Source organism: Phalangium opilio, unplaced genomic scaffold, assembly GCF_054372755.1.
Source record: "Phalangium opilio isolate 3A_F unplaced genomic scaffold, DU_Popi_V2 ptg000209l_1, whole genome shotgun sequence".
In the NCBI taxonomy this organism is placed as follows: domain Eukaryota; kingdom Metazoa; phylum Arthropoda; class Arachnida; order Opiliones; family Phalangiidae; genus Phalangium; species Phalangium opilio.
Genome location: NW_028324217.1, coordinates 20,252,502 through 20,268,640, shown reverse-complemented (window position 1 = coordinate 20,268,640; position 16,139 = coordinate 20,252,502). Strand labels below are relative to the sequence as shown.

At 37.5% G+C, this 16,139-nt stretch overlaps 2 protein-coding genes across 2 annotated transcripts in view; one reads left to right on the top strand and one right to left on the bottom strand.

Annotated features, from left to right (window-relative positions):
• The window catches only part of LOC149621160 (sodium-dependent multivitamin transporter-like), a 141,643-nt gene that overhangs the window by 29,456 nt on the left and 96,048 nt on the right, over positions 1–16,139 (bottom strand). The gene's annotated exons all lie outside the window — the stretch shown is intronic.
• LOC149621166 (uncharacterized) lies at positions 11,076–15,672 on the top strand. The gene is made up of 3 exons (XM_089855764.1): positions 11,076–11,284; positions 11,371–12,223; positions 13,540–15,672. The coding sequence occupies exons 1-3, from the start codon at positions 11,174–11,176 to the stop codon at positions 14,313–14,315; spliced, it is 1,740 nt and encodes a 579-aa protein (XP_089711890.1). The 5' UTR covers positions 11,076–11,173; the 3' UTR covers positions 14,316–15,672.

The following is a 16,139-nucleotide window of genomic DNA, read 5'->3' as shown; positions in this document are numbered from 1 at the left end:
AGTACAAAAATAAGACGCTAAAGGTGGAATTCATAAACGTCGGACGCAACGGAATTTAGTACAGGCAAAGGCAGGGCGTCGTGCGCAAACTTCCGCCTTTTGCGCACGACGCCCTGCCTTTGCCTGTACTAAATTGCGTTGCGTCCGACGTTTATGAATTCCACCTTTAAGCTATTAGCGAGGATTGAAATAATGAATAATACTGAGCATTGTGGAAAAGTTTACTCAAACTTAAGTTCTTCTAAGTTCAAGAAACTTTGCCAAACCAATACCCGATTGTCCTAAGCCTTGTCACGGGTAATGAGCGGGGAAATTTAAATAATCGAATAATTTCGGGTATTAAGAAATTAAGTTTTCGGGTATCGGGTACTCGCACAGGCCTACTTTCCAGATGTAACATGATTTTTTCTTTATGAAATGTATTTTTTGATTTGTGTAGGTAAACCCAAGGAAAAACATAATATTGAAGATAAAAGAGTTGTTGAACTTCGCTTCAAAATTCATAAAAGAGAACAAATCTTCAAATGTGATCAGTGTGAATTTTCCAGCACACAGAAAAGTAATTTGATCAAGCACAAACTCATTCACTTTGGGGGAAAAGGAAGACCCTTCAAATGTGATCAGTGTGATTATGCCAGCAAGCTGGAGAGTAATTTGATCGCGCATGAACGCATCCATAGCGGTGAATTACCCTTCAAATGTGATCAGTGTGAATATGCCTGCACACGGAAGCATTATCTTATCGCGCATAAAAGCACGATGCATATTGAAACACCCTTCAAATGCGAGCATTGTGACTTTAGTAGTGTGTGGAAGCATTGTTTCATTAGACATCAACGTCTTTACCATGGTGTAAATCCCTTCAGATGTGATCAGTGTGAATTTGTAACCACAGAGAGTGGTCATTTGATCAGTCATCAGATCAGTCATCAGCGCATTCGCAGTAGTGAAAAACCATTCAAATGCGATCAGTGTGACTTTGCTTGTACTCGGAAGTATGATTTGGAAATCCATCAAAGCATTCACAGGGGGGAAAGACCCTTCAAATGTGATCTCTGTGACTTTGCAAGTACTCGGAAGTATGATTTGAACAAACATGAACGCATACACGATGATGAAAAATCCTTCAAATGTGATCAGTGTGACTTTGCAAGTATTCGTAAGATTGGTTTGATCAGACATCAACGCGTACACGGTGATGAAAAATCCTTCAAATGTGATCAGTGTGACTTTGCAAGTATTCGTAAGAATGGTTTGATCAGACATAAAAGCATTCATGGTGATGAAACACCATTCAAATGTGAGCATTGTGAATATGCAACCACACAGAGGAGTAGTTTGAACATACATCAACGCATTCACAGTGGTGAAAACCCCTCCAAATTCGATGAGAGTGAATACGCTATCGCGTGGAAGAGCTTATTGATCAAACGTCCACGCATTCACAGTGGTGAAAAACCCTTCAAATGCGATCGGTGTGGCTATGCTTGCACGCATAGGGCTCATTTGATCAATCATCAACGCATTCACAGTGGTGAAAAACCATAATAAACCATTGACCAAACCAAATGTGAATAGTGACCTATGTTAGCGCGTGGAAGTCCTTATTGATCACACATCAACGAATTCATGGTGGTGAAAAACTTCGTATGTGATCATTGTGATTTTAGGTGAGCTGGAAGAGTAATTTTATCAGACCCGTCAACGCGTTCACAGTAGGGAAAAACACTTCTAATGTGATCATTGTGACTTTACCAGCAAACCCTTCGCACGTGATCGCAATAAATATTCAAAACCGCTAACCATAACTAAATATTCAAAAGAATTCTAAATGCTAATGTATAATCTTCATTATAGGTTAATACTACTAAATTTTTAACTTTTTAATTTTTTTACTTACTCTGATTTTATTATAAGTGAATTTTAATTGTTTGAGTTTCATTTTTAGAAAGAAAGTTAGTTGTACAAGCCTTTAATATTGTAACGAGTATTAAAATTAATAAAAATTTGTTTAAATGATATCAATTTTCAGTTGGTAATTCAATTGAAGTGCCTAACCTTGTAATACTGAGATAAATATATGGCCTATATTCATTTCATTTGGCAATATCATATCTCTTTCCTTTGAGATATTAACAAATGAAGTTTTTGAGCGGTGCAAGACTGTATTCGAGGTTTAGCATATGAATAGACCATTCCATTGTTTACTTGAATAGAAACCAATAGACAGCGTATTCCCCTCAAGCCAAGAAGCAAAGCAACGTCCCGCGACTCGTACTGCTTCGTCGAGCGCGTCACTCAAGGGCCAGGCTTTCCAGCGCTGTTAGTCAGGCGTCGCTAGTATCAACTTGCCTACTTTTTTGTACAGGGAGTTGCACATCCTATAGAGCTTCGAATGTTTTTCACGCCCATCCTTTATCCATTGACCTCCTTTCTTTATTGTGATTATTTTTCATTTTTGGTAACTAAAATTGCCTCAGCGCCGCACTTTACAAAGACTACTCTACTTATCCTGGAACTAACTGCAAAAATTCACAGAAAAATGTACCTTCAAACAAAATAGCTATTGGAAAACTGTTAGTCTTTCATTGAAAAAGCAAGACATGACCTTGCAAAGACGCAAGTGCAGGTATTTTACAATTAACGCATCATCGCTCGGTCTACCAATAATTTAAACCACTTTTCCTAACGTAATAATGAATGTAAATCCTTTATTGTTTAGTAATAAACAATGTATATGTTGTGTTTAAAACATGGTGGGAAATATTTTAAAATCTATATAATAACACAAATATTCACCTTTTTATTAAGATTTGAACTAATTAGCAACACCAATGATTTAAACCTAAGCATTTTAAATTTCGCGCCAAAGAGTAGATTTTCTCGCTATTTACGTGTTGCTGTTGGAAGTAAAACATCCAGTGGTTATTGCGCATGTCAATGGGCGGGGCTTTACATTTCCCGAATCCCCACTCGGTCTATATCCCACTCTAGCCGCTGCGACTGCGAGCAGCTTGTGTCCAGGAGCGCATGATCGAGTTGGCTATGGTATACCCCTGGTGCCAGCTCCGGCACCCAGCCGCGCCGTGCTCAAAAATTAAAACCTACTGCTAGAGATTAGTTTTTGGCGGCAATTGGTGTAGTTATCTTTTGTAACAATTTCAGTTAAGTTTTAGCCATACAGCTGGAAAACGGTAAATAAAAGAGGAATCTATCTCTCCAAAGAGCAAGAATATCAGAACAGTGTAAGTGATAACTGATAACATTATTTTTATAGAGTTTAATCAATAATAAAAGAAATGCACATGGGTAAAATAAATTATTATAAAAGTTAAAAGGAGGGTGAAATCAAGCGATTTTTTTATGGATTCTTCTACTAATTATAAGACCAGTCTACATTATGAAATATTCAGGAAATACCTCCAAATGATTTCAAAATTCAAATTAGGTTGAGATTTTATGGATAATTTGAAATAAGCACCTCCGACCAATCGCATAACGCTTTGCATTCCTGTTAAAAAAAATTCGTTGCACCCTCTACATCTGGCCCAGTTTTAAAAAATCTTGCGCTAAATTTCATTCGACATGGAGCACGTACCGCGAGAATTTTGTTATCAAGAGGGCAAGGCGGTATGCGATTGCCCAGAGGTGCTTATTTCAAATAGTCCATAAAATCTCAAATAGGTAAAAAAATCACTTAACCATTTATGATAACATTATTACTAAAAAAGTACATTTTTTTAAGCCTCGACTTAGAATTCTGTTGTACTAAACTTATCAATGCCAAATCTTTTTATTATTTTAAAATTTTCCGTGTCAAAGGTCCTTGACAAACAGAGAAAATCGGGATATTACGTCGCAGTCCATGAAAGTGTGAGTTCCTCAACTGAATGTCGAAGTCAAAAAACGATTTGGAATTGTCCCTTGAAAGAAATATGGAGAACGATTCAATTGTAGAATCTTTGGAAGCACAGGAATCTAAAAATAAGTGTCATGAAAAAGGAAATATTGAACCGATCTACGGTTTGCCGGAAATGACCCCGGTTCATCTGGAAAGCGACTTACTGGATATATCGCCTGAACTTGAAAACGATACTTCAGTGTCCAACTTAGATGCCCTTGAACCTTGCGCCTCAAACCATTCGTCTGCTAGTTCGAAAATGGGTAAGTAATTTTATTCTTAAAAAGTGTGAGTACCTGAGAGAGTCATACTGCTACCGTGTTTGAAAATAACCTTGAGCAATATATCCACTGACACTGGTAAAAAGGGTGATTTTGAAAAGTCCGTCAATTATGAGGGATCGTGTTTATTGGGAACAACTGAGTGGAAAGTATCAATGAACATGTTGTGTACAACATTTGGTTACGGATATATACCACCCCCCCCCCAAAAAACATTGACCATTAAAACAAGGAAATATCCAACAACTACTTTAATCCGAGTACCCAGCTTGTTTAGAACTAGCAGACAATTTCAATAACCTTCAATCTAAGTTAGATTCAAAACCTTTAACTAGGTTGTTAATGGCACATGAAAACGACTGTCGTACCTTTTCAGCACCGCGGTTAGCCTCCATTTTCTGTTTAGTTTGCTCGAGGTTTTTTTCTCTAGTCGGAATACGTCATTCGTGTCTGTATGACCCAACACCCACGGGATCCAATGGGACAGGGCGGAGTAATGATGGACATGAAAGAGGTGGGGCTTACTTGTCCACTGACACCGGCGTAAGAGTATAAGCGGAAGATCTCGCAACTTATACCTTCTTATAGTATATTCCTTTTTGCTTTAACCATAGTTATTAATTTGCAAAATGTGAAAATATCTCAGGGTTTGAAATGATTTTTAAAAAGTCTATCGAATCACGCGTCGCACGGTGATACCATAAGTTCATAAGACATGTTACATAAGTTTCTCAGTTTATACTGAACGCTTGTCATGAAGTGACGTAGGTGAAGAGTCATAGATTCTCGAAAAGCGACGCCTGGTTTTGGTGCTGTCAAAGGCTTAGTTTAGACTAAATAGGATGATGGAACTCTTGCAAAACCGCGTGTAGTCAATTGATGTGTCGTTCTCGAACTACCTCTCATTAAGTCTCTAGCATTACGAAGTATAGGAAGTGTCATACTTATGGAACACATCTTATAAACTTATGGTGATACCAATGAACCAAAAATTATTAAGTAAGATCTGCATGGTGAGCAACTGATCACCAAAACTGGTCAGGGATATCTTGCAACAGCCGACGATTTTCCATCGGAAAATTTCGTCCGAAGAGTAATTTTTATACTATTTATACTCCTATTTTTTCCTATGAGGGATTTACATTTTTGGCTGGGCTCCCTTCAACTATAATTTTTGTGATAATTAAACTTCTTCAGAAGTGAATGATAATCCTCTGAAACTTTGGAAATTCATAACCTTTTCGAAAACAAACCGAACATTATATTATCTGGAAAATTTGTATCAAGGAGACACAAATTATTTATTTATTTATTTATTTATTTATTTATACAAGACAATTGCCCACAGAGCCAGCTGAGTGGCTTAAGCGTGAGCAGCGATAATAACATGCGTTTCCTATGAGAGATAATAGAATATATATATACATTTTTAAAGAGAACAATTAAGTTAAGATACAATTGGAATGGAGGGGCCTGCTATAGGGGGAGGCAAGTATGGCGAAACAAACGATCAAGAAACTAAGCTAAGGTAAAGACTTAAAATACTCGGATAATTTACGGCGAAATTGGGACTTATTGGTAATAGTAACGAGGTCAGGGGTAAAGAGTTCCAGTCATCAATGACGGCAGTAGTAAAATGAGTTTGACGATAGGTAGTTAGAGCCCTAGGCTTAAATAATTTGTGAGAGTGACCACGGGTGCGAGTACTTGAATTACGGGTAAAATAGTCGGAGAAGGCGGAGGCAAGGTGACCATGAATAAAGTCGTGAACGAGGCAGAGATTATTAATTTTGAGGCGGGTGGCGACAGGGTCAAGGTGTAATAATGAGAGCCTGAGCGGGGCTGGGCGATTGCAGATTTGATTGGGGAGCTTCGAGTACGCATTTAACAGAGGGTTCAGCTTTTTGTGCTAACTTCGATCTAAACCATGAGTGAATCATATACTAGCTCCCTATAAGTTACTCAGCCACACTGGCCTAATGTATCCAGCATTTTCTTCCCGCCAAAAAAAGTGTTACCTATATGCGACCCCCAGTGAGAGAAAATATCACTACTCTCGGCGCTTACGTATTTCCGGTAAAAAACGGAAAAGGGTATAAACCAATGAAACTTCGAACTGAAAGGTAGTTAGTATAAGCAGACGACGTTTTAGAAATGTTGTGATTGTTTGCGGACGGTTCAGTCGTATTTTATCTTTGAAATTAAGCTACTCATTTAAATTCAGAGGGAATATGAATTTTTATTCCGTAGGCAACGTTCAGAGGCTATTTATGGTGAGAGAACCAAACTTTATCAAAGAATAGGAGCTAAACAACAACTTAGTAGTCATCTCGAAAACCTTATTGAACTTTTTAATAATGCGTCTAAAGAACTAATAGAACTTAAAGAAAGACCCAACCCATTTTTAATCGAAGACTGTTGTGAAACCTAAATTATTTTTAAATAAGGAAAAGAAACCAAAACCTCCAAAGCCGTTAATACCATTTGGAACTATCGTCACTTCATATATATATTAATTTCAAAGCCATAAGAGAGGGCGCCGTCTATTATCACTCTCACCCGCCTCCCCTCCTCTCGACTATTCGGAAGAAAATGCTGGATACAGTAGGCCAGTGCGACTGAGTAACTTATAGGGAGCTAGTACATGATTCACTCATGTCTAAACTTATATTCAAGGGTTAATTTTCTTTCTGTAGAAAAATCCAAGAATGAACTTTCAACTCGATGCGAGTATCCCAAAAATGATGAAGAACGTCAAATGCAAAAGAGGAACGTTGAAAAGATCTTCAAATGTGATGACTTTTCCAGCAAAGAGAATAGTCTTTTGATCACACATCAACTTATTCACAGTCGGGAAAAACCATTCAAATGTGATCAGTGCGAATATAAATGTTCGCACAAGAGTAGGTTGATAGCACATCAACGCATTCACACTGGGGAAAAACCATTCAAATGTGATCAGTGTGAATTTAAATGTACGCAAAAGAGTGCTTTGATCACACATCAACGCATTCACACTGGAGAGAAACCATTCAAATGTGAACAGTGTGAATTTAAATGTGCGCAAAAGAGTGGTTTGATCACACATCAACGCATTCACACTGGAGAGAAACCATTCAAATGTGAACAGTGTGGATATGCCAGCAATAACAAGACTAGTTTAATCAGACACCAACGCATTCACAGTGGTGAAAAACCATTCAGATGTGATCAGTGTGATTATGCCTGCACGCAGAAGAGTGGTTTGATCACACATCAACGCATTCACACTGGGGAAAAACCATTCAAATGTAATCAGTGTGAATATAATTGTACGAAGAAGAGTGGTTTGATCACACATCAACGCATTCACACTGGAGAAAAACTATTCAAATGTGATCAGTGTGGATATATATGTTCGCAAAAGAATGCTTTGATCACACATCAACGCATTCACAGTAGTGAAAAACCCTTCAAATGTGATCAGTGTGATTATGCCAGCACGAAGAAGAATAATTTGATCAGACATCAACGCATTCACAGTGGTGAAAAACCATTCAAATGTGATCATTGTGATTATGCCTGCACGCAAAGAAGCAATTTGATCACACATCAATTCACTCACAGTGGAGATAAACCATTCAAATGTGTTCAGTGTGGATATGCTAGCACTCACAAGACTAGATTAATCAGACACCAACGCATTCACAGTGGAGAAAAACCATTCAAATGTGATCAGTGACAACGTGAGCGCGTCGATGTGCTTATTGATCACACATCAAGGAATTCACGGTGTTGAAAAACTTCGTATTTGATCATTGTGATTTTAGGTGAGCTGCGAGAGTAATTTTATCAGACCCGTCAACGCGTTCGCAGTTGAGAAAAACCCTTCTAATGTGATCAGTGTGACTTTACCAGCAAATCCTTAACACGTGATCGCAATAAATATTCAAAACCATTGACCATAACTAAATATTCAAAAGAATTCTAAATGAAAACTATTAAGAAACAGTAGTGTAGGATGCCAACGTATAATCTTCATTATAAGTTAATACTACCAGAAACTACTACATTTTTAACAATTTAAATTTTTTACTTAATACTCTGATTTTATTATAAGTGAATTTTAACTGTTTTAGTTTGTAACTTCGACCCATTTCATTTATTGAAACAAAGTTAGTTGTACAAGCATTTAATATTCGAACGAATATTAAAATTCATAAAATCTATTTAAAGAATATCAATTTTCAAGTGTAAGTTCCGCTATATTTTTCCTATGAGATATTAACAAATGAAACGTTTTTGAGCGGTGCAGGACTGTATTAGAGATTTAGTATATGAATAGACCATTCCATTGTTTACTTGAAGAGAAACCAACACACAGGTGGGAAGTCTCCTTTTCAGCGTACTTCCCTCGGCGCCAAGAAGCAAAGCAACGTCCCGCCTACTAGTGTTGCCTTTAATGCGAGCAGCTTGCTTCGTTGAGCGCGTGATCGAGTGGGCCATAGCCCGGTACTTTTAATTTATCACGCAAGGGCAAGACTTTCCAGCGCTGTTAGCTGGCGTCGCTAGCATCGACTTGTCTACTTTTTAGTACAGCGAGTTGCACATCCTATAGACCTTCGAATGTTTATCACGCCCACCCCTCGCTTTTGAAAATTGTTATAGATAGTTTTTGCGGTCCAAGTCTGGCAGAATCTCTGATATTTTCTCGACATGATACTTCTAGAGAACCACACTTCACTCCACAGCAGTGACAGCAGTCTTCAGAACACTTCCTCTGGTTCAAAACCAGTTTATTAATTGCTTGGACTAGTTTTAAAATTCAAGAAGTGAGGGTTACTGGTCCTCAGGACCAGTTTTTTAATTAAGAACAAAGGTGGGGGCCAGTCCGGAAACCAGTTTATTATTTCGGACACTAGGGGGGAACAGGGCTGGAAATAAGAAAAACTTCTTATAGGACATGTGTCCAGTGACCCCTCCTTTGACTGGAAAATTTATGGGACACTGTCCACTGGAGTGTGCAAAAATAGTGTTGCATCTTCATAGTCAAGCTATAAAAACATCGGAAAATTTATTGGTCAAAATTTCCAGTGACCCCCTTAGTTTTTAAAAAAAATTATGGGACATTTAAAAATTTTATTGGACAATGTCCAGTCTCCTGTGCTTATTTCCGGCCCTGGGGGGGGGAACACTGGTACCAAGCAGCGTGGAAAAATAAGGCGGTGGCATAGGGCGAATGACCAGTTTAAAAATTGCCAGGACCAGTTTAAAAAATGCCAGGACCAGTTTAAAAAATGCCAGGACCAGTTTAAAAAATGCCAAGACCAGTTTAAAAATTGCCTGGACCCGTTTAAAAATTTAATCGGAGGGGGGTCAGTGGTGTACTTGACCACTAATAAAATTCAAGGGTAACTGGGTAACCAGAGTCCAGATATTATCTCAACTATTTCAATTATGGACTTCTTTATTTTAGCAGACGACGCGTTCTGGTCAATCTTCATGGATCAGTTTATTTATTCCAGACAAGGGGGGGGGTGGCTGGCCCAGTGTCCAGTTTTAAGAAATCATTTCCCAAACTGTACTCCCAAGGACTAGTTTAAAAAAATCCTTATTTCCCAGACTGATTAACGGCGGTTAGGAAAAAGTTAAAGCTGTCTGCTAGACGTTCCCTTTTTTTGGCGTTCGTACTTTGAAGTGATTAGTGAATACCTTTGTTACGGTAACGGTTCCTCCTTTGAAGGCTTTAATGTATTTTTATTCATTATTAATAAGAGTATATATATACAAGAAAAGCTCTTAATAAAGGTTGAAGCTTTTTCTCTTTTTTAACCCCAAAAACAGAACAGTGTGAGTAACTGTGAAACCAAAACAACGTTAATATAAGCCTTGCCTGGTAAGAAACTGAGGGAAACGCCCTTGGTAACACTAAATCTTTGTTTATGGCCATACTTTTTATTATAATTAAAATGTTACGTATATTATCTTAACAGGGAAACTGTACAAAAAGTGATGGAATTTGTTAAAGAATGTCGTGTTATGGTGGAACGTTTAAGCTGGTAAGTGATGAATAAAATGCTACTTGGATCATGTCAACAAGGCATAACGGATCCAAACCTATTGAAACTATTATACCTTGAAAAGAAATAGATCTTTCTTGCTATTTAAAAAATAAAAAACGCTAGCAGAATAAATAATTTATACGAAGCTAGTTGTAGTTGTATTCAGAAAATGTGCTTGAGAAAATCCCTAGTCTTGAACAAAAGTGTCACAATTTAAGCATTGCTATGTTTTTCTTAGCTTTTTATAGCGAACGGGAAACTTTCCTTGTCCGTGTTTGATTTACCTTCAGTTTGAAAAATTATTTTATTTTAGTATAGATTTACAATCTCACCAACTCTCTTTTCAAAATTCCGAACTGAGTTTAGTAAATCTTCAAAGGTTGGCGATTAAAGAGGTATTTTGCGAAATTATTGCAATATTCCTAGTTTTAGGCAATCTGGAAGTTATTGAAACTTTGTTTTTAGGAAATGGACTACGAAGAAGATTGTAACTATGATCACTTGAGCAAAGATGATCTAATAAATGAAGTAAAAGCTAGAGATGATCGAGTTAGGGAACTGAAAGCCAAGGTATTTTTCTAAGCATAGGGGTTTTTAAGGAGTGTGAAATTAAGCACAGAGATATGAGAAAATTTAAATGGACAGTTGTCGAATCAGGTGTGCCTTAAAATAGAACCAAACTCTATGAGTGGGTGGGTTAATTAATTAAGGTTATTGGTGAAAACACCTATCAGGATTGGCACAAAGCTAAGGGGATTGGCAACACGTCCTTCGTTTCTTTATTAACAAAGAAACCCGACGAGGGCCTTTGTTGCTGATCCCCTTCTTGCGTGTCATCATCTTCCCCTTTTTCTTGCTTGCCCCTTTAAAATACGTTAAGCTAAAGAAAGTCCGAAGATTGTTTTGTAATGGAATCTCATTTTGTTTAGTGTAATGTTTTAATTTCAAAAATGGCAAAAGAGAGAGTGAAAACATCATTAACGATAAATAAGCAAATAGACGAAATTGAAAGACTCAATAGGGTCATTAAAGAGTTGGAAAATAGAATCAAAGATCTGATGGTATGGAACATCATTCACTTTCATACTCGATTGGAAAGAGAATTACTTTAAGAATGAGAGTTATTGTTAATTGTTTAAAAAAATAGGAGAAAAGTGGATTACACCAATTTCCTAACGATGAATTAGTGAAAACTGAACCCGTTGAAAAAGATTTGGAAATTAATGGCCAGGAGTTATCCCTTCCTATTGTGATGCACAGTGTCCAAGGCAACCTGTGTAAAGAAAACATTAGTCAAGAATCACCTGGTTCTGAGGTTGGCAATACAAACACCGAAACTACCTTGAAAAAAACTGAAAATATGGGGTTTATAACGCGAAATACGAATCCATGTGTCCCTAAACTGAACTACAGTGACAGTTTGCCTCAAAGTGCGCCTTCACCTAAAATTAAGGTTGAAAACGAATTCGAAATGACTCCTGACACGAACACGGAGAGTGATTCTCCACGAGAACCTCTTGAGAACAATATTAACATTAACGATTCTTATCGTCAATCGCCAAGTGTCTCGACAGAGGGTAATTCAACTCGATCGAAGAAATTTCGTGTTCCTGAATTGAATGTTGAATCCGAAAAACATTTGGATCTTTCTGTTGACGCAAATGCCGAATGCGATTCACTAGAATTAGACGTAGAAAACGAACTTGATGAAAACCAATACGAAATCGCCGTGACAGATGCAAAGAAAAGTGATGGACAAAATCAAAGTGTGGAACTGTTTGTCGATCCGAGTTCATTGAGTGTTCCAGTGTTTGTTCCTGAAGTAGAACGCAACCCAATTGAACTATCAGAATTGAACCCCGTCTCTATGGAAAGCGATTTGCCCGAAGTTCCAATTGCAGTTGAAAATAATAGTTCGGTGTCCAACACGGAGACATTAGAAGATGTCGCTCCAAAGAATGCAGAGGGTAAAACCTCATCGCCTCGTTCGGGAATTGCACGTAAGTCATTTTATACTTTTATAGTGTTGAGTACCTAGATTGAGATATCATATTTCTAAGCAACTATTTCCGCCTTCTCTAGTCTAGTCGCGTATTTCATTTTGTAATGTTTCGTCTCATTACTCTTATGTTTCACTCTATAATTAATAACTCTCTCTACTTTTATCAAGTTCTTTATTTAGTTAAAAACATTACTATCACACTCAAGCTCGAGTCCAAGACTGTCGTTCACTAGATGATGATTTCCCCACCCCTCTTTAGTTTAGATGAATCGGTTCAGTTCAGTTCAAAGTCAGCTCCCAGAATCCCACACATTTAACTGCTCGTAATACAATCCGAATGTATTTTTCCCCCTCCGAAAAACGCGAATGATGGAGACACGGCCTCCCTGCTTTTGGACGTAATTCCGCTTTAAACTTTGATGAAAACTAATCTTGGGTCGAAAGCCCCTAAGCGATGCTTATTTTCAATCGTTATGGTTGTAAATACTTAATAACAAATAACAGTGGCATGACGCCATATTGTTGCGCACTTTTGTGTAGTTATACTGCTTATATTATTGAAGCGTACGCTGATTCACGTGATCAAAGCCTTGACTTTTCTTCGACATTGCTTCTTCGTACAACTTGGCATTGTGTTCTTTTCAAGTGCGTCTACACAATTCTACGTATTTAATGCCTTTTTTTGCAAACTTTATGTGATGAGTACATCGTTAATTCTACCTTGAAAGGTTTTTCTTCATCCAGGCTAAATTAATTCAGTATCAAACTTAGTAAGGATGAAATTTATAACATCCCATTAAAACGCGAAGCAGAAAAACCCCTCAAATGAGATTAGTGTTCCTTCGGAGGCGCGCAAGAAATTAATTTGATGAAAATCAATGCATTTACAAATTAGAGTAAGAAACTTCACATTTCTAGCCGCCATTTTTCAAGATGTCCGCGGATTAAAACCAATTTCTTTAACGTCCCTGCAACATTTATGCGGGAACGGTTAGGCCGGGGCATTTAGTATTAATCAGGTTCTACTTTTACTTAACACCAGGGTGCCTATTCTGTAAGCTTCGAAAGAAAGTTGTCGATCGACATCTCTCTCGGTCTCGAAAATCACAAAAATGGTATTCTGTCGGAAGTTGTCGAGTATCGACAAGTTGTCGAACTAGATATCGACAGGGTTTCGTTTCGAGTAACCCCTCTTGCATGAGTTTTGATCTGAGAGTAAATAGCTGCCCTTCTACATTTATCTCGCTTTGAGTTAAATAATCTGGCTAGGGAAATTATTCGGTGAGTTATATTTCTTTTATATATATTCTGTAGGTAAATTCAAGAAGAAACTTCGGTTAAAGTGTTCTACTGAATATAAAAGGGATCTGCAACGTCACGTTAGTAAGGGTAACGAAGAAAAACACAAATGTGATCAGTGTGACTATGCACACAAGTATAAGAGAAATTTGATCAGACATCAACCCGTTCACAGTAGTGAAAAACCCTTCAGATGTAATCAGTGCGACTTTGCAAGCACGCGGAAGGATAATTTGATCGTGCATCAACGCATTCATAGCGGCGAAAAACCCTTCAAATGTGATCAGTGTGACTATGCAAGTACGTGGAAGATTAGTTTGATCGCACATCAACATGTTCACAGTGGTGAAAAACCCTTCAAATGTGATCAGTGCAACTTTTCAAGCACGCAGAAGGGTAATTTGATCGTGCATCAACGCATTCACAGAGGTGAAAGACCCTTCAAATGTGATCAGTGCGACTATGCCAGCACGCACAAGAATAATTTGATCGCACATCAACGCATTCACAGTGGTGATAAACCCTTCGTATGTGATCAGTGTGACTATGCAAGCACACAGAAGAATAATTTGATCAAACATCAACGCATTCACCGTGGTGACAAACCCTTCAAATGTGATCAGTGTGACTATGCTGGCGCAAACAATTCTAATTTGATCAGACATCAACTCATTCACAGTGGTGAAAAACCCTTCAAATGTGATCAGTGTGACTATGCAAGCACGCAGAAGAATGCTTTGATCAGACATCAATTTATTCACAGTGGTGAAAAACCCACAGAATTAGATTAGTGCGAATATGCTAGTAATCGTATGAGTAATTTAATCATACAATGGTGAAAAACGCCTCAAGTGCGATCGGTGGGACTAAATATATGCAGACAGAAGTGTAATTTGATAGTACATAAACGTAGAAGTCACATGAATGAATAGATGGATTTACATTTTAAATGTGTAGGACAATAACCATATTTCATCGTTTTGTGTAATGAATGGGCCGACACTGTTTATGTAACAATACATTAAATTTCTCCATTATAAATTGTATTAACGGAAGCGCCGGAAGACTCTTGGTGCACTATACCCAGTTGTAACGCCACCATTTTCAGAACTAATTTTATATTAAATGTAATAAAATTCACATAGACGATGCTAAAATAAGCCATAATAAATTTTGAATACGTTTTTCGAATTGTTCCAAACGTTTGAGGTTTTTTCGTTCGAGCGATTTCCATTTCCGTTATCAGTGCCCTCGGAGCTTTCATTAGCACTTAAATTGTCGGAAGTTTTTTCAGGCTTTGATGTAGTACTTGCTAAATGTTCTGGTTCGTCATTTGCGTCTTTAATTACTTTAACTTCGTCATCAGCTCAGGTGCTAGATGGTTTCAACAGAGACAGGAAAATTGTCGCTAACCCTGACTTTACCGTTGAAATCAGGCTTGTTGTGTTTTAGTACTTAGTACCGTTTCAGTGATCAAATTTAAATCTTAATATATTTTCGAAAGTTGTTTATTTGTTTATGTTTACTTTTTTCCGAATTTGACCGAGCTGCCTGGTTTATATCGGTAACACTATTGGGGAAATTTTAAAACTGGTTTGATTGAGTTCTTCTATAGACTGGTAAGAACATACTATTCTGGACCCGTAACATCTGAGCTTTATGATTAACCACTATTAAAGCATCGTATCGTTACATAGAATTTGAAAACTTAAAAAATAAAAAAAAAAATAGAAACAATGGGGGCAATTCTCTAACTTTTTAAGCGAGTTACAGGGCTCCCATCTGGTCTCTAAAATACCTAAAAGTCTCTACTTTTTGGGTAGGTCTCTAAACCACCCTAAAATCGCCATTTGGTCTCTAAACCACCCTATTTTCAAAAATTCCCGTTTTTAATATTCCATCTAAAATGTTTTGCAACAGTAAAACTATTCTCACTCCGATCCACAGGGAATTATTAAACGCTTTAACCTTTACAAATGACCTTGGCAATATCTCGCCAATTTGAACTATGTGTTTCCGGTTTTTCTCATTGGCTGGTGGAACTGTGTTTAGAAAGTAAATTCGTCTTGGCTCGGAGAGGTTTATTTTGGTTTCCCAACTTTTTTTGTGATACTTCCGTACAAATAAAGATCTAATTTTGATTTCGAATTGGTCTCTATTTGGTTCCTATTTCCAAGAATTTGGTCCTTATTTTACCCTATTTTTACCGTGAAAGGTCTCTTTTTTCACTATTATTTTAAGAAATTTCTGTGGGAGCCCTGGAGTTATCGCAAGTGATAACTTTCGTCTAAAGGGTTTATGACAACCTCTTGCCGTCTATGAGAGCGCGATATGTAAATAGGTGATTAGTCATAGGTGTCATCAAACCTTGAACGAAAAGCGGCGGATGTTTCGCGAATTCCCCTCGTGCTAATAAAAAACCAGGTGGTCAAGTTAAAATTTTACCGTCTTTCTTTATAAAGCAAACGATAACTTATGGACCAGTTTAACCCTTTCGATAAGTTACCACTCTCTCTGGTTTCGAGCCAAGGTTTCTCCTCGCCATTTAAGTTAATCTTCATCACCTTTTTGTTGATATGCTCGTTCACTCATCAGCACTGTTTCTTTTCTTTAAC

Coding starts and splice junctions, on each gene's coding strand:
- LOC149621166 (XM_089855764.1), top strand. CDS start 11,174: ATGGCAAAAGAGAGAGTGAAAACATCATTAACGATAAATAAGCAAATA. Junction 11,285..11,370: donor ATAGAATCAAAGATCTGATG/GTATGGAACATC, acceptor TTAAAAAAATAG/GAGAAAAGTGGATTACACCA. Junction 12,224..13,539: donor GCCTCGTTCGGGAATTGCAC/GTAAGTCATTTT, acceptor TATATTCTGTAG/GTAAATTCAAGAAGAAACTT.